Source organism: Epinephelus lanceolatus, chromosome 15 (assembly GCF_041903045.1).
Source record: "Epinephelus lanceolatus isolate andai-2023 chromosome 15, ASM4190304v1, whole genome shotgun sequence".
Lineage (NCBI taxonomy): Eukaryota > Metazoa > Chordata > Actinopteri > Perciformes > Serranidae > Epinephelus > Epinephelus lanceolatus.
The window spans coordinates 21,038,619-21,061,021 of NC_135748.1; the positions used below are offsets into that span (position 1 = coordinate 21,038,619).

Genomic DNA, 22,403 nt, shown 5'->3' on the forward strand with positions numbered 1-22,403 from the left:
GCTGGGGGACGCTTGTTTCGTGTCTCCGGGCGCACCGTCCCAAGCCGTTATCACGCAAAGCAAAACAAGAGGTAGCCCCGCCTTTACGAGACGGCCTCGGTGTTTAAATCTTGCTAGCGACAGAAAAAGCAGAGGGGAGTGGTCATTGCACTCACCAAAGTCCATGAAACACGAGTACTAACAGCACATCATTAAATGGGGACTTCCAGTATAACTGTGGCGATCGCTTTTATTTCAGTTTCATATATCTGTGGTATCTTATAAAATACCCACATTTCTTTTATTGCAAATTAATATATCTGTGGTATCTTGTGACCTAGCCACACTTTCACAGGACAGATTTCTTCAGCAATATTTTACATGACATTTTCAAAAAGAGCATTATAATGATATTTTTAATAGAATAGCCTAAAAAACGTATCAAAATAAAACAATTTAATATCAAACACGTCACTCCAAACACAACATGCCCACTGATGATTCCCAGACACTGATCTTTCATTCTGTCAGTGTTATCACCGCCTCAGGCTCAATCAGTCATTCCTCCTCTGCGTCAATGGATGCTGGCTGCCCTGCTCCCTGCAGCTCGGCCTCATACTGCTTCTTCAGGCCCTTCAGATACATACGCAGGCTGTCAGGGTCCAGTCTGGAGTTCCTGGCAGTCTGCAGGAGGCGGGTGGCCAGGTGGTACACAGCTCTCTGCCTCTGTGTTTCCGGATCACTGTGATGTTTGGCCTGGAGCAATACAAAAAACACACCAAGGATTCTGTCTCTTTCCTCAGCACCTCTCTGATATAAAACAAGTATATTTGTGTTATCTGTCAAGAGAGGCCACAGCAGAGGATTTCACTCTCTCTGGTCTTTTACTGTTTCACAAATATGGGACATGCTGTAAAAGCACAAGCTAAGATGTACTGTGAATAAAAGACACACAGAACAAGATGAGCCACTGAACATGGTGGGACAAAAAGGGCTAAAGCTGATCTTCATTAACCATACCAAAAGCTGCTGGCTAACTCTGGAGGCAATTATCTTTGCCTCTTGGATTATGCTTGAAGGAAGTGCTGTCATTTCTGCTGCTCTCAGACCTAGAGGGGCAAGAACAAGCTCTTTAACTGTTTTCATGACCAATTTCGACAGGATTGTACTTAGATTTTACTGATTCTGTACCATAATTTCTTTCTTCAGAGCATCCTCGATTCAGCAAGTATGTGTACACCACACTCTCTGCACCAGTGTCACTACTGCGTGTCCGCTGGACCTCCATGTGCTGGTTCTCCACATTGGGATAAAGTGACTCTAGCTGGCACAGCTGAAGAAAGTGTGTGGCAAACAGGGTGAACGCCTGCAAACAGCCGAAAAACAACACACACCTTAAAAATAAAAAACACTAGACAACAAGCTATTCCTGTATTGACTTAACTACTTTATTGTTAATGTGAGAGCTGTACCACAACAAACAATAAGACGTTAAATGCCTGATAAAGCACAGGAATCCGATTTATCTGGTTTTCATTTAAGAGAGAGGAGTGTATGTGCAGGACTGTATAAGTGCATACTGTACCTTGAGGCTAAGGAGGACCTCGCAAACTGAGTGGCAGATGCCGATGCCCTCCTCAGCGCTGGTGCCACGCCCCAGCTCATCTATGATGATCAGGGACCTGTCACTTACGTTGTGGATTATGTAAGAGATCTTTGGGGAGTAAATATGCAGTCAATCATAACTTATAATCATTTCTTTGCCTCGTGTATGTAGTCAAAGAATGTGAGCAACTCTAATGATAAAAAACATACCTCCTTCATTTCCAACATGAAGGTGGAAGAGTTAGTTTCAAAATCATCATCCACACCTATTCTGGTGAAAATCTGATCGGCAACACGGAAAGAGGCGTACTCAGCAGGGACAAAAGAGCCTGGGATAATAACACAAGGGCAAAATCAAGTCAAATCAATGGCTGGCACTGTGCAGCTTCACATTCCACATTCATGTGAGGCTGAAAGGTTTGCTGCTGACCTATCTGCGCCATGATCTGACACAGCGCCACCTGTTTGAGGTAGGTGGATTTGCCGCTCATGTTGGGTCCAGTGATGATGACAAAGTTGCTGCCCTCGGAGATGTAGCTATTGTTTGATACAGGCTGCTGTCCAACCATCCGCTCCAGCATGGGGTGACGACCCTGCTTGATGGCCAGCGTGTCTGTGAACTCTGGGCGCACTGGCAGACACAGCAGAAAAACAAGCAACAATCAAAAGTACCTCAATTTGTTTGTGTTTTGTTCACACAATAACTTTTTTCATGCATTAAAATACAGCTATACTGTATGAGTCTGTGCACAAACCTATACAACCAGTGACTCAGTGTTTAGGTGTATGATTTCATCTTGGAATTTATGTTTTTCATGCATTGCTTGTTGTTTAACTGAAAGGTGTGTCATGATATAATAAAAGCTGATTTCTGAGAGAGGTGTGTGCAGCGGTTACAGCCAGCTAGCTCCTCTGCTGGGGAGATTTGTCTCGGTAAATACAGCGCACCAGTGCACACTTATGTAACCAGGGTAATCTGAGTACAAGCTGGCTGGGATTGAGGGGGGCAGGCAGTCAGCACATGTCTATGGAGATACACTTTCAGACAGCTGAGGGCCAGTGCTCACCACCCACGTGGCTGATCGGGCTGGTGCTGCCCACAACCCACACACACACACACACACACAAAAGAACTGAGGCCAGCAGAGCTGCCAGCTCAGTGGAGCGCTTTCTGGCTGTCATGTGTGACGTTGGCTGGGTGCTGCCTTGTGTGCACACAGCACTCCCTCAGACAACAGATCAGACTTCCTCAAGGTTTATGTGACAGTTTGACTGACTTGAGATTGGAAATCAACAGTGAATCATACGTACCATAGTCTGAGATGGTGCATGCATTGGCCAGTGACAGCAGCATGTCCAGCATGGATATGGCATCAGAGAGCTTGTAAAGGCAGTGGATGTGCTCGTGTATAGTGCTGAGCAGTTGACATATCACCCTGTATGGAGACAGGTAGGATGCAGCAGGGGTAGAGCACTGGAGGAAAATTATAGCTAACAAACAGCACCCTCTAGTGGACAATAACTAGAACACATACAAATGATCAGAATCAGCTATTAATAAGATGAAAACTTGCTCAGATAAAGAAATGTACAAACTTGCAGTGCCCCTTTTTAATGAATGAATTGATTAATTGGTTGTTAAGGTCTTTGTCAGCTAAGGGAGGGATTATTTTGAGGCCTTTTATCTGGGGATTAAAAATCAGTCATTACAGTACAATAATAGTCACATCTCTGGCATCAAAACAATATTTAAAGATACGCTTAAAACTTAGGCACATTTCTACATAATCATATTCATCTGTGGAATAAAGAGTGCCAGAAAAACAATCTGACAATAAAATTGACTAATCCTATTATTCTTTAGTCGAGGACAGCCCATGTATAAATCATTTTTTCTTTCAATATTCAGTACAGTGCAATTAAGTGCATGCAATACATTACTGTGCATGTTTGTAACTCAAAGAGTCATGATATCCTCACACATAGGACATGTGAAAGATCTCCCTCAGGGCCTCGTCACAGCGGTCATTCATCTTCACCAGGTCTGCAATAGTGAAGCTGTAGTTGTTCTTGTGCCTGGTTACCTGTGGTGGCAAACACAGCTTTTGTTCATTCAGTGATTCAAATGTTATCGTCCAGATGGGGTCAATTTATCTACCTTCACTGACAGATTATATTGAGTTATCATTTTTCAGTTGTGGGTTTTTTAGCTCTGTGTTTTCACTGTGTTTAGTGGACTATACTATCTACCTTGATGAACTCAGAGGGGAGTTTCCCTTCAGGCAAGAGCACTCCTTCAAGCTTCATCTGGATGAAGAAACCTCGAGCTGTGCTGAAGCTGGTGCGCATTGGCAAACCATATTTCTCCCCGATCTGGGTCACTAACCCTGTGCAGCATAATGCCATTTAATAAGCTTTGCTGTATAAACATCATACACAAATACTGTAAACCAAAAACATCAAGAGCTAAAATACACACCTGCAATGTCATCCACTATCTCAGTGTAGGCTCTGCGTGCAATGTCGAGGAACTCGTTGATGTTGGGGCGGACTGCATAACACTTCTGGGTGCGCATGTTCAGGCTCCCCTTCAGGTAGGTAGTGTCATCATTAATCACTGTCTTGATCTGCTCTAGGATCATGTCAAACCTGAGGCAGACAAGAATATATGCAATGGAAGAAGTCTATAGACAGCACATGATAGTACATTTATATCTGACAAATGCACAAGTCTTGGTACCTGTTGTCTTCCAGTGAGGCGCTGTATGCCTTTAGCAGAGCTGTGTTGCAGTTCTTCAACACCATCTGTTCATAAAGTGTAAAGCTTAGATGATTTATCATTTGCATTCTGATCAAATAACAGCACAATCATTCTATCTGTAGTTGTAGGATGATTTCAAACAAATTTCACAGACCCTTATCCGTGGCACCAGGTCCAATGTGTGTTTCAGTTGAATGACGTGAGTAATTTTTGCTTCAGCAACCTGAACCTGTAGAAATACAGTAACAGTAGTGAAAAGCACATGAAAAAACAGACCAATATCTCACATGTACTAGTAAGTTAAGCATTTTAAAACACACACACACGCATTCACTTCATGACAAGACATTCCATTGCAACGAGATCATCATAAACAGTCATGAGAACTGTAAGTACTGTACGTACTGTTTCCTGCTTTGGGATTTGAACGAGAACAGAGAGCAGCTGGTCAATGTCGAGGAAATGACCTATGGCTAAGGGGTGCAAAAACAAACAGATTTTATAATACTGTAACATGCTCTCATGTTCAGTATGCACAATATTTAATGTGTGATTAAAACTGTTTGTGCTTATTCCTGACCATTTTTCAGGCCAAAGAACAGCTCCTCGTCCTGCAGCAGCTCTTGTATGCTGTCTAAGCGTATGTTGATGGTGTCCACATCAACCAGAGGCTCCAGAATATTCGAGCGCAACCTTCTAGCACCACCAGGTGTTTTGGTGTGGTTAAGCACTCCTAAAAGAGTATGCTCACTCCTACACACAGATATGCAGAGACAGACAGACTGAACACTCACTGTACACAATTATACAAGCACTACACAAAAATATATAACGTTCAGTCTTCTTACCTGTGGTCTCTATTATTGACCACCAACTCCAAGTTAGCGGCAGATGCTGAGTCAATCATCGCTGTCTGTTCGCTCCCTTTAAAGCTCACTTTAAGAGACTTGGCAGCGTAGACGGAGTTCTGGATGAACTCTAAGTATTTCAGCAAAGCTGCTGCTGCTGCCAGGCAGTAATACCTGAAGAAGGCATGGCATTTGGTGATTAAAAAAAATAGTGTGACAGTACATCTATTTCTATATTTTATTGTACTCAGTGGCATACTTAGCTTGCACTTCCATGAGGACAGTGCCAAATTCTGGCGCACACAGCTGCTGAATGTACTCCAGTCCTTTCCTTTCATTAAAATACTTCCTTTGGATAGCAGTAAAAGCTACTCCCTGACAAAGAAGCATAATAACATAGAAATATTACCCCATAGTAACAGTTAAGAACAACATGTCAACAGGTAGGACACACCACACACGGTTCACAGCAGTGCCAACCAAGAGTGAGCTACTTTCGACTTGAAAGTGGGTATTTGTTTGAACTAATTGTGTGTTTTCCTTATAACGCTTATTCTGCACTGGTACCGGGAAGTTCTCTGTGATGAGGTTGAACAGCTTTGTCCCTTTCCCCTTCTCACTGGCTGTGTCTGGCATCAGTATTTCCAGTGGCACCAAGATGTGAATCTTGGTTATGACCTTCAGAAGAGTAAAATATGACTGAGACAGGGGTTCCTTGTATATGCTGAGTGAAGCCATGATTTACAGACAATCTAGCATTATAGCTTCTGACATGGGTTACCTTGGCATACGTCCCAGTGTCTGCAAACTGAGAGAGTATAAGCTCTGGACATTTCAAGTTGAGACTTGCCATGCCAATCTCTCCCCTGGCCAAACCACGCCCCTCAACCACTGCTACAATCACAGAGGCACCAGAGGTTGTGGCTGCAGAGGAGCAACTTGTTCCTGTAGAAAGACAGTCATCAGAATTAGAAACACCGCTTTAGCCACACTGACATATAAAACATTTAGGGATGAAGTACCGGTGGGATCACTCAATGGTGTGCGTGCTGGGTGTGTGCCAATGACCCCAGCAGACCCTGGGATCCTTATGAGTTTCGGTGTTCCTCCACGTCTATGGAGGGAGCTGTCCGAGGTGGATGCAAGTAGTGATGAACTGGTCCTGGCTAACCTGAGGCTATGAGGGAACTGACCTGTGTCAGGACAAAACATGAGGAGAGGGTCTTCTGCACTTAATGCAGTGCCTTAACAATAGACAAGGCTTTAGTCTTACAGCTGTGGCCCCATTGTCCTTGTATGACCAACTATCAAAACAAATTCATACATTTGAATATTTAACATGACATTATAACATTTTACTGCCTCCAACATCATTTTGTTGTGAGCTAAAAGATGCTAATGTTAGCTTAAACTACGCTACTATCCATACCATCACCTGAGGCCACACGGGGGAGTGATGGACCATGGCTGGAGCTCGTACTGCCTTCATCTAAACTTTGGTGGGATGAACCGGAGGAAGCTGATGCTGGACCGTATGAGGTCGTTTCAATTAGTCCGCTCCTGTCCATAGGGGACACTCCCCAAGTTTGTCCACACTCTGAGGTGTCACCCACCTCCTCTGTGCTGCTACGAAACATTTAAAACCTCTCACAGGCAGGGTAACAGACGAATATTACCAAAATCATAAATACATCTTTAAATGTTAGTGAATATGTTGTAAAAACGCCTGTGTGGAGTCACCGGAAGTCACACTGGTAGCTAATGTAATGTAAACCGCCACCGAATGGACTGGACTTGCCTAATGTGCGCGCGATAATGTCACCTCTAGCATCTATCATCTGCGCATGTCCGTAACGTCACACTTTCAAGCAAAGTGATATATAAGGATTAATTGACCATTCATTTATCAATATGCAGAGGAACTAAGATTGCCCCCACTTGCTTTGGCTTTCTGTGCGTGTTCAAAGAGTATATTGGGACTATTAAACAAACAAACAAACAAACAAAAAAGAACCTCAAACTGTATAATGAACCTTTGGAGTAATAATAATGTAACCTATGTTTTTGCCCCTCCTATCATAATGCAATATTACTACATTTTATTAATCCCGTTTCTAATTTTCTCACTATTGTCATGCTATTGATCTGAGCACATCGGCATCATTTGTCTGTTTATGTCAATAAAGATTAAAAAAAACTTCATTCCTATAGTCTATATTAACTGACATATATTTATTGACAACTCCTTTGTCCATGTTGTATTTAAGATACCCCTTTTCCCTCAAGTAGGCAAGGCCACACACGGGAATGCAGTGTGAACCTTATTGCTCAAAGCCACAGCACAATTTTATTTTTCTAATCTTGAAGATCAAAAATAAAACAGTAGAAGGAAAAAGGATAAAATATATTTTAAGAGAAAAGTGTGGAGAAAAACTTTAATGGCTGCTTTAATATTGGTTCCCTGTATGACTTTGTTCAGGTCTTGGGAGCTTTTGAAACATGGGCACAGATTCTCATGGGAATCTTAAAAATGTAGTTTAAACTAATGTGATTTTAGCTTTCACCAATGCCTATAAGAGACCGAAAAATGAGGAATAGTTTTTTTATTTCACTATTTAATTCCATAGAAGTGAGCACAGTGTGGGTAAGAGTAATAAGAGTGACTATTCTGGCCGTTTCACTTCTGTCAGCATTACCTCATCAACTGTAGCTGACAATTACAATACGAAAAGGAAGTGAAATCTTACCAAGTGGGGTCCATGACCCATTGTGTATCAATTAAGGGGTCCCTGACTAGTAAAAAGTTTAGAACCACTGACCTAGAGAACTGGTTCCTAACCTGGGGGGGTTGCCAAACCTTCAGGTGAGGTTGTGAGGCCTTCTTGGATTTAGGGGATATGTGAGAATTTTTTATTTTTTCATAAATATACAGTAGGCCTATATCTCAGCATTTCATTAATAGCCTACCTGTGAAGAAAACTAAGCCAAATTAGTTTGTTATTATTAAAGTTTAGAATATTATTCAACACAGGCACTTAAAAAGAAATCTAACAGGATAAGGGCACAGTAAAGAGCTGAATGCAAGCTATGTAGAGCCTTCACTCTCTGCTAAACAGCCTTGTCCTGCATTAGAAAAGTATGCAGTTAAAAAGCAGAGGTTGTACAGCATTAGGAAGGAGAAAACACTGAACTTGTCGAAGCCTAGTATTCATGATTGTTAAAATATATATAATACATACGGAAAATGATATAAAAAGTTCCTAAAACTATCATGAAAACTCATTTCTGATGTAATAGTCACAGGAAATACTCATCACTCATTTTACACAAATTGTGTTAACTACCTGTGTTTATGTGACATTTTATCAGTTGTTCATGAATTGACAATATGATGTAACAACTACATTCATGAAGCAACCCTCAAATCACCGACAAAATTGTACCAAGTTACAAATTGCCATTTTTATGTTTTACACAAAACCCCTAATTAGATTTGTTCAATAGCTGCCAGTAGATCATCATTTTAGAAAGTACACTGTGTAATAAAGGTAACAGCTGTCCCACGGGTTAAGCAAAACATGACGTGGCAAGAAGAGGGAACTAACAAGAGTGAAGGGGAACCACAAAGCTTTGAATGAAAGAGGAAGCAGCTAGGAGATAAAGCACACAAAAACACAAAAACGTGTGTGGGAGCGTTTTGACAAATGGACTATAATGAGCATCAGTTTTCATTCTCAGTATCACAATTGTAGCTTGTGGCAACATCTGGGGTCAAGGTCATCATGAAAATAGTTGTGTGTATGTAAGTATGGAGGCCTGTATGACTGTTGACTTGACATCCCAGAGCAGCTGAAAGTATATTTCACGGAATTTATATTTGCATTTTTTCTATAATAATAATAATAATAATAATAATAATAATAATAATAATGATAATAATAATACTTTTTTTTAAGGTATGTAAAATTCTGTTCTATACTTACGCTTTTATTCTGGAAAAAAAATCACACCGGAAGTCCTGTTCTTCTTCCTGTCGCGGCCAATATGGCGGCCGACACAGATGAAGGTGCTTATTTTGTGAGAGAAATTGAGAAAAACGACGGGTCAACGCTAAAACTGAAGCAGTGCTACTTAGGAGACGTTGGCTGTGTTGTTTGGGATGCTGCTATCGTTCTGGCAAAATATTTAGAGACGAAACAATTTTACGATCCGTCCTCAGGAGTGAACGTGTGGGCTGGCAGCAGTGTTGTGGAGCTCGGAGCTGGGACTGGAGTAGTTGGTCTGATGGCAGCAACACTGGGGTGAGATAACCGCTTATTGTGTGTGTTTACGTTTCGTTTTAAAATATTAGTACATATGTAGCTGTTTAGTGACCTTTAGCTGCTTACTTCACCCTGCTTATATATCACAGAGCTCAAGTCACTGTGACAGACCTGGAAGAGTTGCAGACCCTCCTGAGGGTGAACATCCAGGAGAACCAGGCACTCATCACCAGTGGATCAATTACTGCCAAGGTACTGAAATGGTTTGTACTTACATTTCATCTTTTGTATTTCAATCATATATCCAAGCAGCACGTCCTACATTGCAAGCAAATCCTAACAGTTTGATTTCTACTCTCCTTAAAGGGGTGAAGATGTGTCTGACTTCCAGCCTCCCCCACATTATGTCCTTATGGCAGATTGCATCTACTATGAGCAGGTAATGTACTACAGTGGTTTTGTTGTTGTTGCAAAACAGAACAAGCACTGTATTTTGTCTTTGTGACTTATCTTTTTTTTCCCATGCAGTCCATTGCTCCACTGGTGGAGAGCTTGAAGCTGCTCTCTGGACCAGAGACCTGCATTATATGCTGCTATGAGCAACGCACAGAAGGCGTCAATCCAAAAGTGGAAAGGCGTTTTTTTGAGGTGAGTACTCAACCGTTGTGAACAGAACAGAAATTAAGATGCTGAGACATTTGACGTCATCCCTCAGTGAGTATTAACGTGGTGTTTTGTGTTATCTTCTAGTTGCTGCATCAAAGCTTTGACTGTGAGGAGATCCCTTTAGACAAGCAAGATCCAGAGTTTAGCAGTCCAGACATCCACATCCTGCACATCCGGAGAAAAGTCTGAGTTTGTTTGTGCGTACTGTAATCATTGTTCCGCCCTATTACCACAAGGAAATCAGATTCAAAGGTCAAGTGTGTAGGCTTTAATGTCATCTAGCAGTGAGGCTGTAGAACTGAAACTTCTCTGTGTGCCAAGTGTGGAGGAGAGATATGGTGGCCGACGAAAAAATGCAAATGGCCCTATCCAGAGCCAGTGTTTGGTTTGTGTGCTCTGGGCTAGAACAACATGGTGGACTCCATGGGAGAAGACCCGCTACATAACGATTTATTTATTTAATTAAGTACACACTAATGAAAACATAGTTATGAATATTATATGCAATTTCTACCACTAGATGCCCCTAAATCCTACAGACTGGACCTTTAAAATCTACACATCTAACATCTGCACTCTTTTATATTTTTAAAAGAAAAATATGTGTCTGATGTATCACTAAACATTGTGAGACAACATGAGTGATGGAGTAAAAAAGTGAAAAGAGAAGCCATTGTGAAATGATTTCTTCTTTACACTATACATCATGTTTTGATAATATCAGCAGTGTCATTGGTCTGTGCAATTATAGGCCTGCAGAGGTAGATGGCAGACATGTGCAAGCACAGACTTGACAGACTGTATCTTTAATAAAATGAATTGTAGACCAGGAAGGGACTGAACTGTCTCTCTGGTTCATTGGCGATCATTTGGATGTTTGAGGTTGAAGATTAGTCTTGCAAATGTTTGAGTTTTGTTTTGTTTTTTTTTAATGCAAAACACAGTAAAAGTCCAGAGTTTACAGTTCAGGAAACTGCAGGAGAGTACAAAAATGTGACCTACCACGTTATTGCTATAAAACCCTGCCCTTTTTTTCTGCTGTGCATGATTAAACATTTATTTTTATGATTATTGTGGGTTATTACATCAGGATTACATGCACATTCCCATGTTAGATTGAAATTGTTGACCTTCCTCCTGAAATGAGCACTTACTGACAGCCGTAAAGTGTTGTCTAAGTTGTTTTCACCTTTAAGGATTTTTTCTCATTTTCAATGATGTATGTAAATTCAGATGTTGCCTATTTGGAGCACTAGGGGGCAATAGTTGCTTCAATTCCCCAAAAAGCATTTTAACTATATGTAAATGTTTAGTCTGTGCGCTAAAACTGCAACTAGATTATAAATCTTAAGAGCCAAGATGGTTCTTAAAACTAAATATTAGCTTAAGATGTGAAGATGATGTTGTTGCTACATTATTAGAACTTGCAGCAAGAGAGGTGGGGAATAAATCATGACTACACTTCCTCAATCCATATGTTAATCTTTATCTAGTTTACCCAGTTTCTTTAAAACTGAGGCCATCATAGCATATACCAGCTCTCTTGAAAGCGTGTGCCCTCCATGCGAGGGGAATTCCACCCCAAGCCCCAGATTAGCTGGAAGATTATGGTTCTTTTTTGAGCAAAAACCATGAAGTACGCCCCGTACTCCCACAGGCATGCAGGGGCCCCTCACGTCCTTTCATGCTGCTCTCTGTTTACACAGTGGAGCTGTAGTGTAATAAGCAGGGTGGCCTCTGACGTTCAGACCAAATAAAAATGTTAATGCTGAAGTTGACGGGGTGGGGTTAACACTGAAGGGCCCATTAAATTCTCAAATCGCTTCATAGAAGAATGCAACAGGAGCCAGGTTTGATTCATGAGATGCTCTTTATGCTCCTAATATTTCTTTATAGGGATGTGTAAAGTTAACCTGCATGCATGAAATCAGCTGATGAAGTACGGCAGGAACATCTGTGATGGCATAGTGCCTCAGACCCACAAATATTCCTGAATTTGATTTGATTTCTTTATTTAAACAAAAACTGATAACATTTCATAATCCAACTTTGAGCAGAGGCTTTAGCTTCTTGTGTAGAGTTAATGCAACATTATGTACATATATACAACATTATGAACTGTTTGCTTATCTGAAAACACACATGTACATGAATGGACCTATCAGGCACCCAGGGCCCAAAGTGTCAGGGTCCCCGTAGCCTTCACCTTCACCTGCAAAATGCCTAGAGCTGCAACACTTAATCAGTTAGTTGTCAACTGTTGAATTAATTAATTAATTGCCAACTAATTTGATAATTGATTAATTGGTTTCAGAATTTGTGAAAGAGGTTTCTTTACTCCTCTATGGGTTGTGGACAAAACAGCACATTTTAGGATGTCATCTTGGGCTTTGGAAAACACAGGTCAACATTTTTTGTCATTTTCTGATATTTTATAGACCAAACAACTTATCCAATCCACAGATTTATCGTCAGTGAAAATAATTGTGTACTAATAATAATTGTTGCACTAAAAATGTCACTCAAATTAACCCATACCAACCAGGAAGAGCTTCCAAATGACCACTAAGAGATAAAAAGGGACTGCAAAAAGACATAAAATTACCAAAAAATGACACAAAATTACCTCAATTACACACAGAAGGATAACAAAGAGACACAAAACCACTTAAAGATGCAAAACAACAACAAAAAAACAGGAAAAACCACCACAAAATCTGTGTCTTGCTCCTATGTGGGAGAGGTGTTGAAGCCTTTTACATATCTGACCTCAGGAGCCTGTTATCTCATAATCCACCTATAAGTACAACCCTTCCTGTCCCAACAAATAGATTTCTTTATTACAACATCACATTAACCAATATCCCAACCGTGATTGTGAAAGGTTTGAAATGTGTGTGAAAGAAATAGGCGTGGTCGGGTTGAATCATAGTTAAACAATCTGATCCCTGAGTCTTGATATGTTTTATCACAAGAGCGACAGGGTGAGATTAATGGCCTTTTTTTTTCTTTTTACAATTACAGAAATTACTACAGCGGATCATTTAAGATAATCACTCCCTGTGGCCCCTCTCTGCCCTCTCGCTTCTTCCTGCAGCAGCTGGGCTGCTACAGTCTGAGTCACCCTACTATTGAGGTCTCCTTTGGCTTTGACCAGGATATGTTCAGCTAATTAATTTGACTCGCAGCTGGTATTAAGTCCATGTCCCTCAGTGTGGCGGGGACAGGACCCAGAGGGGTTATTGGGAAGATTAGAGTGGTAGAGGGGAGCTGTACTTTTCTTTGTCAACATTTCATCCTCCTGCCCACCCATACCAAAACTCTATCAGTTTGAATCTGTTTCCCACTCTCTCTGGTGTTGTCTCCTCCTTAAATGTTAACCAAAAATAATTAAAATAATGCAGTTATGGTCTTCTTGTGGTTGGCTAATTAGGCTAGCACTACAGGGGAATACAGGGAGGCTGAAAGCAAATGAGGACAGCCCACAGTGAAGCAGGGGTGTCTCTAATCTGTTATCATATACACATTACAGTCAGTGCCGGTGACCGTAAAAATTCATTACTGAACATGTGGCATACGTGCTGCATGCACCAAGACAGAATGGGGGCATTTTCTGCCAACAGATGGTGCTATTAGTAGAAATAACTCTTACCTGTGTGGGGAAACCTGCAGTAACAACAACACAGTTCATAAATAGCTGAACAGGCCTCATAGTGTGCTGCTGTAACACAGGCCGTGTATTAATTATGGCATGATGATGAAATTCATTGTGGCTGTTTTGTCTTTTTGTGTGTTGCTATTGTCTTTGAGATCCATGTGTAATTCAACCCATGGCCAGTCTGCACTTTCAACACATACAACATAGTGGAAAACATCTGCATGGCCTCCGCAATGCACGCGAATCCCCCCTGGTTCTTTAAAAACAAGAAAACATGAGGGAGCAGTGCAGCGCCCCTCCAATCCAGATGGGTGGAGGAAGAGTCTGACTCCGTGCAGCCTGTGTAGTGTGCACCACTCTGCTGCATCACAGCCAAGTGACACAGAAGATCCTTTGTGTCACCATCATCACGCTGCCTGGAGCCAAGAGACACTGTTCCAGAAAGGAAGACTCATTTTCTCGCTAACTATTAGGGAGTGGCTCAAGAATAGACACCAAACTGGGCTGATTAAAAATAGAAGAAGAAGGCTGCATAAGTGTGTGATCCCGCAAAGGTACCCGCCCCCTACTCTTCCCCCCTTTCCACACACACACAGATGAGATCACCTTTCTACTCTTTCACATGACAATCTGAGCCTGGTGAACTTTACAGCAGGCCTCGGCTACATTCCCAAATAGAGCATGTGATTAGTGTTTTGCAGCTCTCCGTCCCTATCTCTGGTAATGAGATGCAACAATGCTAATAATCTGTGGCACTCTTGTTCTGTGGATTTAAGAGCGAGAGTTGGTTCGGTGCCAGTGAGGCAAAGCCCAACGGGACAACTAGCTTATAGAAACACAATGCTGACTCAACCCCCACCTCCTTACCCCCACAACCCCCCCCTGCAGGGGAACAAGAGGAGGGTGGGGTGCTGTTAAGACAGCTGTGCTGCAGTTGAGAGGGGACACAAATCCAGTACTGTGAGAATATTGTGCACACTTGCCCCCTTCTTCTTCCAATCCTGTCAATACAGCAGCATACACACTAGTGACTGTCTATATCAGAATTCAAACAGCTGAACAGGCCGTGTCAGATTTTAAACTGTCATAATAAACTTTGTTTGTGACACAGGTTCAGTGTGGCTCTAACGTGGTATCAGTAAAAAATATAATGGCGTATTGATCCTTTCCTTGAAACACCACAGGTTTCTTGACTGCCTGTGACTGCTGTCCCTACGGCATTCTAGTGCAATGATGTATTTGTCATCATTAGGATGTGTAGCGGCCCAGCACCGAGGGGAGAATTGCAGAGGGGAGGGTGCAGCATGTGTGTGTGTAGCGTTTCCCTGAGTCATTACCTCTCAGTAGTCTGAATCTGGACTGTGTGAGTGTGAGCAGCAGCAGCAGCAGCAGCAGCACCTGACTTGCCTTAGATCTGAAATTTCCTCCCAAGTCCAAACTGTCTAATCCAGACGCAGTGTCACTCGAAAACACTGTCTGCTCTGTAATTAGAGCGATGGTGTCAGATATACAGATGTAGTCAGTCATGGAGTGTGACAGGATGGTGGCAAGCTGCTGAGGGAGGCCTTTGAGGTTGCTTAGCATGGATCTTCATCATCCTGTCAGTCAGTGTGTGGAGTGTGTGGAGGCTGTGAGTGAATACATGTGGCTGACTCAGGTCTTTGGGAATAAAATCACTCTGTTGTGTTTCTGTGAGTGTGGACGAGGTGATGTAAAGCCAAATGTTAGATGTCACGTGGCAAAGGTCAGTGCTCTGTGCGCTGTGTGAATAAGATCTCAAAAACATCCATTTGATTTGATTTTGCTCCAGAAACAGACGCACTTAGTCTCCTGTTCCTCGCAGCCAAGAGATGCAGGACCTCAAGCTGCAGCACCATCTATAATGCCTGCCCCCCCCTCCTCTCTTAACTGTAGCATTGCTTACATCTGAAGACAACACTCAGCTACAATCCTCTTAACTCTCTGTCTGTTACAGCTGGAAAAACATGTAGTCTAGGGACAAGCTGGTTCACACTCTCACACAGCTGTGTCAAACATCCCGCAATTCTCAAGAGGAACCATGTGGACAAATTTCAGGTTTTCACATAATGGAATATAAATAGAAGCCCCGAGGCTTCAAACATGTAATGGCACTTAGATTGGATGGTTTCTAAAGTGGAAAAACCAACGTGATTATACACCAGTGAGACTGTACCACCGTATGGTTAGCGGCTTCAATTATGTAGTTAATGCGTGTATGAGCACTTTTTCTATCCATTAAAAAACAAATTGGTTATGTCTCCAACACCTCATAGTCATTTTCTGGTTCTCTGAATTTATAATTTCACCACAGCAAGTAACCTTCAGTTGCAGATATGAATGGAATGTATTTTGGACCAGTGCCCAGAGTGCACCTTGGACTTCACAGTTTTCACATTTTCAACCGTATTTAGCTGGTCTAAACCACAGTACACCCCCTTTTAAAACCATCACTTTTTTAAGCTTGTTTATGAGGAAACCTGCACCGAAACACCTGCAATCAAAACAAACTCAAGTCACACCTATACTATGAACAGAAAAGAGTGCATCTTTTTTGTAAAGGCAACCAGAGGTTTGCATGTAAGAAGGCATTCAAAAGTGTTAACCTCAGCAGGAAACCTGTAACAACTTTCAGCCACTTCCGGACTTGTTTTACACTGAGCTCGCTCTGCGTGAGTTCATTATTTAACGGCTCATTCTAGGAGGCTGCTGAAGGTGCAGAGGACTCAACTAGATGACAGAATTTCACAACCAAAGAGGCTGGTGTTACTGTCCTTGAGGATAAGCAGCCACTGAAGCAAGCTGTATGAGCTGTGGCTTAGAGTAGGTGTTCCCTCCTACCATTTTGCAGATAAATAAACCGCTTTAATAACGGTGTTCACCAGTGTGCACAAGAATATCTGTGTCCGCAGGCATCACAAATCCTACAATGATTATCCAGCTGGGTGTGGCCGTTGAACTGAAGGCCAACATTAAGCCGGCGATGACTATGTTCAGAACCCACAGTCAGAAAGAGGTATTACATATTTGTGCTACCTGCACCAGTGTTACCCTGCAGCTGGAGTTAAGAGGAAGTGAAGACAAGTGAGAGAAACAAACCACACCCCTTGAAAACCACCAGCATAATTCAAGCTAGGCACGTCAGGCGTGCAGCTGTAACACCCATGGCCACAGTTATTCCTGAGCTGGTTTAAATCTTTGTCAAGTTGACTAATGATAGGCGAGCTGTCATTGCGACAAACGGGAAAAAAAGGTGTGTTCCAACATTGCAGAACTTTGCTCACAGAGAGAGAGAGAGAGGGGGTCTTTCGATGTTCCTCCCACTCTTCCTCTTTCTATGTAGAATAGAGGAACTGACTGGAAACTTGCAGCGCACTCAGCCACCTATGTGATACCAAAAACACCAGGCCGCGCTGGCAGAGATCCCATCAGGTCGTCGTCATAGGAGCAGCCCCAACAAACAGGCGTTCTGGCCGCCTGAGACAAATCTGTCATACACATTCTTGAGCAAACCAGTGGAAGCATTTAAGTCATTTGCCTCTTTTACTTTGTGAATTATAACACCAGTGAGGACTGAAATAAGACGTTGGTTTCACTTGTGAGATGCTAAATGGAGTAGCAACCCCAGACATATTTTATAAGGGTGGCTAGATCTAGGGTGTCAAACCAAACCCAGAAGCCATAACTGAATTTCAGGAATTCACTTACGCTGCTTTAGTATATAGGCTGGTTGACAACCACTAAAAATTACCACTGATATACTTTGGTTTCTTATTTTGCAGTGAGTATTACTAATTATCTGATGTCTAGACGAATACCAGTGCAATTAAAATTTTGCATTTCACAACAATCCTGTTTTAATGTGCCTTCTTATGTTTAGGTGAGACTTCAGATATCTTAAGGTGAGAGTTCAATGTGCCCCTTTGAAAATGGCCATGCCAATTGTTCCTTTGCCAAAATTTAGCCTAACCTTGGAGTATCATTTAACCCCTTTTCCACAGTGGTTGCTGCCTTGGGTTGTCCCGTTTCAAAAAATACCCCTACCTTTGGGCTACTTTAGATGAGCGCGCCATGGCCTCTAAACACAGTCATGTCACCCTCTAGGTATTTTCATTGCAGGGCATGGACCCTTCTGGCCTCCCCTTGGATGCACCACTGGCTAAATGAGCATGTTGCTCCTAATGTAGTGACCACAGTCAACCCCACCTTTGCAAATGCTGACCAGTCCGAGACTTCATAAGCAAGAAAAATGAGACCATTACGCGAAGCACCTATTACCGAGCTTCCCTCTGTGACCTTTCCTCTCAGGAAGTGTAAGGAATTCCAGCCGCGCACAGAGGGAGTTGACAGAAGGGCCAGAAGGTCTCATCTTTACAGAGGGGAGGTCATAAAGCATTGCTTACAGTCTCTGTCCTTGCCCCGGGGGCCCTAGTGTTACCAATAAAGCTGTGAGGATCATATGGTTGTAATGAAGTGGTGGGAACCAAAGTGGCCATTACAGCCCAATTAAACTGCCATCAGCATCTAATGGAGGCCCTTGACCAGGCCCTTACTGAAAGCAAGTATTTACAGATACCCTCAGAAGCTTGGGTGCTTTCTCCACTCGCAGTGTTTGTTGCTCATCATTTCAATTATACACCTTTTTTTTTCTTAAGGAGCACTTAAATCACGGCTGCATGAGGTGTGTGGGTTGTGCGAGACATCTTCTGTGGCAGTGGAGTCATATCTGTCTGTGTCACCTGACCTGTCTGACGGAAACCTTTGTGGTGCTAACGCAAACATCCTGGAGCCTCTGTACAGCAACTTGCTCAGCACCAGATTTTCCACACAATGATTGTACAGCCTTATGGACGCAGACACGTGTATACCTGAGGATAGCGTCCGACTGTCAGCGAACACTGCAAATACTTGTACGCCTGAGGGACAAAGTGCGCGTCCTATTATTGGAAATGCAAACACTGCTTTTTGAGCATATGTTGATGTGTAAAACAGTGGAAACAGTGCCCGTCAGTGTGCTGAGTGGAAAAATCCTTAAAAATCTGCGGAGTAATAAGAACTAATCTTCTGTGGCCCTAAACACAGTAGTCAGACCATTTGTCACCATTAATCCTGTCTTTGTCAGGAGTACAAACACACTTGTTAATCAGCTTTAATGGAAACTAAAACATTCTTTCACTGTGTCCCAGTTGTGTCTGCCGTTACTAGTAAACAGTTGAACTGATAAATTCAACTTTTAAAGGAATATTTTACTAAAATATATGCAGCAAGAATAAGATAAGGTCAGTATTTTAGCAGAGTAGAAAGTGAAACAACAAAGCATGTTGGAAACTCCCTAAAGATTGGACGAAGATCACATCCACGTTTAAGAGATAATATAAATACACACAAATTATGGTTGTAGTTTTATCACTGTTACACACTTATGTTCATGATTATGTGAAAAGTCCAACACGTGGTTTTCTTTTGAAAAGTGCAATAAATGGTCTCATTAGCAGCCAGTGTCTCTTTACAGCTGACTCACAAATCACATTTTTATCCTATTCATTTTCATTTCTCCACCAGCCCTGCATTAGTCATCTCAAACACACATTGTTCTAACCCAGTAAAAACAAGTGAGACTCGCTTTTTAATGCCAGTCCCGACCAAAAACACACTCAGGAAGTTAATCTGACAGCTCAGCATCAACTCAACTATGGCTCGCAACCAACATGTAACACTCAAAAAGAATTCACAATTCAGCTGTATATCTCCGCTGGCCCTCCAACTCTCATGCTAACTATCATGTGGCTCATTTGTTGTTCCAGAAAGACCAGTTGGACTTCCTGTTTTGTACATTTTCCCATTTACTGGCAAGGGAACTGAGGCCAACAACTTCGTCTGAGTGTGGACATAAACCCTTTATGAAGAATCTGCCTAACAGCACTAAAACACAAGAGCTTTTTAACACAGCAGACTTTGAAGTCTGAGCATTCTTGAAACGTTCTCATTGTATTTTTTTTTAACCATTACTCTTCATATCAAGCTGTTTACCAATAAATAGAATCACACATCAGCTAATCACGCTAACTTCTTTTAATCCTTGAAAAAACAAACAGACATAACAGATTTAAAATCACTTTTTTAATAAGACATTACAATGACATTGTTCTGTACATGGTTCCCCCCAGTCAAAATAAGAGCTGCACAACAGGGTGTCTTCAACATTCCCCCCAGTCAACAGCTCCCTCTGACTGCACGACAGATGGACTCTGATGTAGGGTTACTGTACTTTCGTACTCATGCTACAGATATAGGCTATCATATAATGTCCCAATACTGAGACTAATCAACTGTGGTATCAGATTGAGAGAGCTCAGAGCTGAATGACATTCCTTTGGAAAGATTGAGTCGACTGACTACGTGTTACCCAAAAATCAAAAAAATGCATCCCGACAAGCATGTTTAAGAGTTACTGGAGGCCTATTTGTTGAATATTCAGCACAATTAGGTATCAAGACATGACACAAAAGGTCAATCAGTAAACTATATAACCCACATAAGGGGATTGGGAGGGGTAACAAAACATATCTGAAGTAATTTTGTTTCTCTGATGTCAAGACTGACGACAATGAAATGTAAGCAATGGTGAGACTTCTCTTTTTTTTCACCCCACCCCCCCTCCTTGCAGCAGTCAATACCATTGAGAAGAAATACTTTTCATCACAGCACTGTTAGAACAAATGTCAAAGTCCTTCAAGTATGCTACATGACATTAAAGATCTCACCTTAGAGGGAAAAAAAGATCCAACTTCAATGCAACAGAGGCTGAAGAACCTTGAAACAAAGTTTGAGTCCGAGAATGAGGACAAACTCTTCAGCTTTGTTAGAAAAATCATACAAAACAGGGAAAATAACAGGCAAAGGCGGTGATCTCTGTGGCTTTAACATTAGGCCCAATTAATTCAATATTCATCAAGCAAGCCCCAAGATAATGAATGTGATATAGGCCTGCTACAGAGTACAAGCAAACTTTAAGCCAGCAAACCCAGTTAAAGATAAATTAGTCATGGGGTAAACGTAGTATTAAAAATAAATGGGAGATAATCAACTTTGTCTTAACCATACTCATTTTGAGAAGTTATTTGTTACTTGCAACGTTATTATAGTTTTGACCTAAAACAGTCAGCACTCAATCATTAAGATTTGTAATTTGAGGTTAGCCATGTCAAGCCCTCATACAGTCCATCACCTGTGGTCGCACAGGAGGGCTGAACATACCAATTCCTATCTCTGATGCGGGTCAATCCGAGCTTCTCCTGGATTTCATGTGGCTTCATGGCATCCGGAAGGTCTTGCTTATTGGCGAATATCAAGATGATGGCATCCCTCATCTCCCGGTCATTAATGATGCGGTGGAGCTCCTGCCTTGCCTCGTCGATGCGATCCCTGTCCGCGCAATCCACCACAAAAATTAACCCCTGGGTGCCCGTGTAGTAGTGTCGCCACAGAGGACGAATCTTATCTTGGCCCCCAACATCCCAGACGTTGAACTTGACATTTTTGTAGGTGACAGTCTCCACATTGAAGCCGACTGTGGGGATTGTGGTGACAGACTGTCCGAGTTTCAGTTTGTAAAGGATTGTTGTCTTTCCAGCAGCATCAAGTCCGAGCATTAATATTCTCATCTCCTTGTTGCCAAATATTTTAGACAGCATTTTCCCCATTTTGAACTCTTGTGCATAAATACTTTGTTCCTAACGAGAAAAATGTCTGATCGCGTGCTGATGGTTACTCACTTTGACTACAGTTTCAGTTTTATGGGCTGACTTGTGAAAACATGACTCAGTGAAGAGCATATGTGGAGAAAACACGTCAAAAATGAACACTCATCTCAAAACCTAACAAACAGTTCTTAAAGGCGTTTTACGTGAAAGTCTGTGCGCCCTGTGAAGTGCTGGGACATTTATGTTCAGAGTATCACAATGTTTGCGGGGCCTGTACACAACATGGCACGGTCAGGCTAAGAACTTGGCAGCAGCTGTTGCAGGACGTTCATTCCGTTACCCGATTCAACGTAAAGCTGCGTGACAAAGACGGACCGTGGCGATCAGAAACTGCAGACAGCAGACACGGCGTGTATATAAGGCCCCGAAAAAGCCGTGGTACTTGTGAATTCCTTCTGGTGTTTGTGTCTAGCGGTCCTCCTCATCGGGTGCGCCCTTGTTCTCTTCACCGCTACCGGAGGAGAAAAGCAGCTTTCTGCGGCTAGTCCATCAAGCGTCGCGCCGGGTAACTTCACCGCGCCGAAAGGGACGTCTTCGATAAAAACCCTCGGTGACTCAGCAACACATGTATCCACTCATGAAACTCCACTCCGTATCCCCCTGAAAAGAGATTTAGGAGGAGGGTCAGACATGCCAAATTAGCAAGCTACCGCTCATGGCTGCTAAAAAGGGCTAGCAAGCTAACACTAGCTAGCTTGTTGCCTAGCAAGCTAGCCTTAGGCTAAGTAGATAACGGTAGTTAGCTGTGGCAAACTAATCGTATCTGGGTTGAAATTACAAGCAAAACACTGACAAAATATCTGCCTCGCGTCTTTACAAGTTGAACACTTAATTGAAATATAA

The 22,403-nt window shown here is 42.2% G+C and overlaps 3 protein-coding genes across 3 annotated transcripts; 1 reads left to right on the forward strand and 2 right to left on the reverse strand.

Moving 5' to 3' along the window:
• Positions 1-222: 222 nt before the first annotated feature.
• msh4 (mutS homolog 4) lies at positions 223-6,881 on the reverse strand. Its single transcript, XM_078175429.1, has 20 exons — positions 6,629-6,881; positions 6,255-6,386; positions 5,975-6,138; positions 5,761-5,871; positions 5,453-5,568; positions 5,194-5,367; positions 4,926-5,098; positions 4,751-4,818; positions 4,500-4,574; positions 4,325-4,389; positions 4,064-4,233; positions 3,835-3,971; positions 3,565-3,668; positions 2,896-3,020; positions 2,015-2,215; positions 1,795-1,913; positions 1,565-1,693; positions 1,171-1,345; positions 1,000-1,088; positions 223-735 (listed from the first exon to the last, which is right to left on the reverse strand). The coding sequence occupies exons 1-20, from the start codon at positions 6,828-6,830 to the stop codon at positions 538-540; spliced, it is 2,727 nt and encodes a 908-aa protein (XP_078031555.1). The 5' UTR covers positions 6,831-6,881; the 3' UTR covers positions 223-537.
• Positions 6,882-9,206: 2,325 nt separating this feature from the next.
• vcpkmt (valosin containing protein lysine (K) methyltransferase) lies at positions 9,207-10,787 on the forward strand. The gene is made up of 5 exons (XM_033642296.2): positions 9,207-9,494; positions 9,605-9,718; positions 9,822-9,894; positions 9,984-10,103; positions 10,206-10,787. Exons 1-5 carry the CDS (start codon positions 9,238-9,240, stop codon positions 10,308-10,310), a joined length of 669 nt encoding a protein of 222 aa, XP_033498187.1. The 5' UTR covers positions 9,207-9,237; the 3' UTR covers positions 10,311-10,787.
• Positions 10,788-19,902: 9,115 nt separating this feature from the next.
• On the reverse strand, positions 19,903-21,644 carry arf6b (ADP-ribosylation factor 6b). The gene has a single exon (XM_033643487.2). The coding sequence runs from the start codon at positions 21,498-21,500 to the stop codon at positions 20,973-20,975; it is 528 nt and encodes a 175-aa protein (XP_033499378.1). The 5' UTR covers positions 21,501-21,644; the 3' UTR covers positions 19,903-20,972.
• Between the last annotated feature and the right edge of the window lie 759 nt (positions 21,645-22,403).

What these genes read in the sequence shown, in the direction of transcription:
- vcpkmt (XM_033642296.2), top strand. Translation starts at nt 9,238, where the DNA reads ATGGCGGCCGACACAGATGAAGGTGCTTATTTTGTGAGAGAAATTGAG. An exon ending in CTGATGGCAGCAACACTGGG is followed by an intron (nt 9,495 to 9,604) that starts GTGAGATAACCG and finishes TATATATCACAG; the next exon opens with AGCTCAAGTCACTGTGACAG. An exon ending in ACTGCCAAGGTACTGAAATG is followed by an intron (nt 9,719 to 9,821) that starts GTTTGTACTTAC and finishes CTCTCCTTAAAG; the next exon opens with GGGTGAAGATGTGTCTGACT.
- arf6b (XM_033643487.2), bottom strand. Translation starts at nt 21,500, where the DNA reads ATGGGGAAAATGCTGTCTAAAATATTTGGCAACAAGGAGATGAGAATA.
- msh4 (XM_078175429.1), bottom strand. Translation starts at nt 6,830, where the DNA reads ATGTTTCGTAGCAGCACAGAGGAGGTGGGTGACACCTCAGAGTGTGGA. An exon ending in ACACTGGGACGTATGCCAAG is followed by an intron (nt 5,872 to 5,974) that starts GTAACCCATGTC and finishes ACTCTTCTGAAG; the next exon opens with GTCATAACCAAGATTCACAT. An exon ending in GAGTTAGCCAGCAGCTTTTG is followed by an intron (nt 736 to 999) that starts GTATGGTTAATG and finishes GTATTGCTCCAG; the next exon opens with GCCAAACATCACAGTGATCC.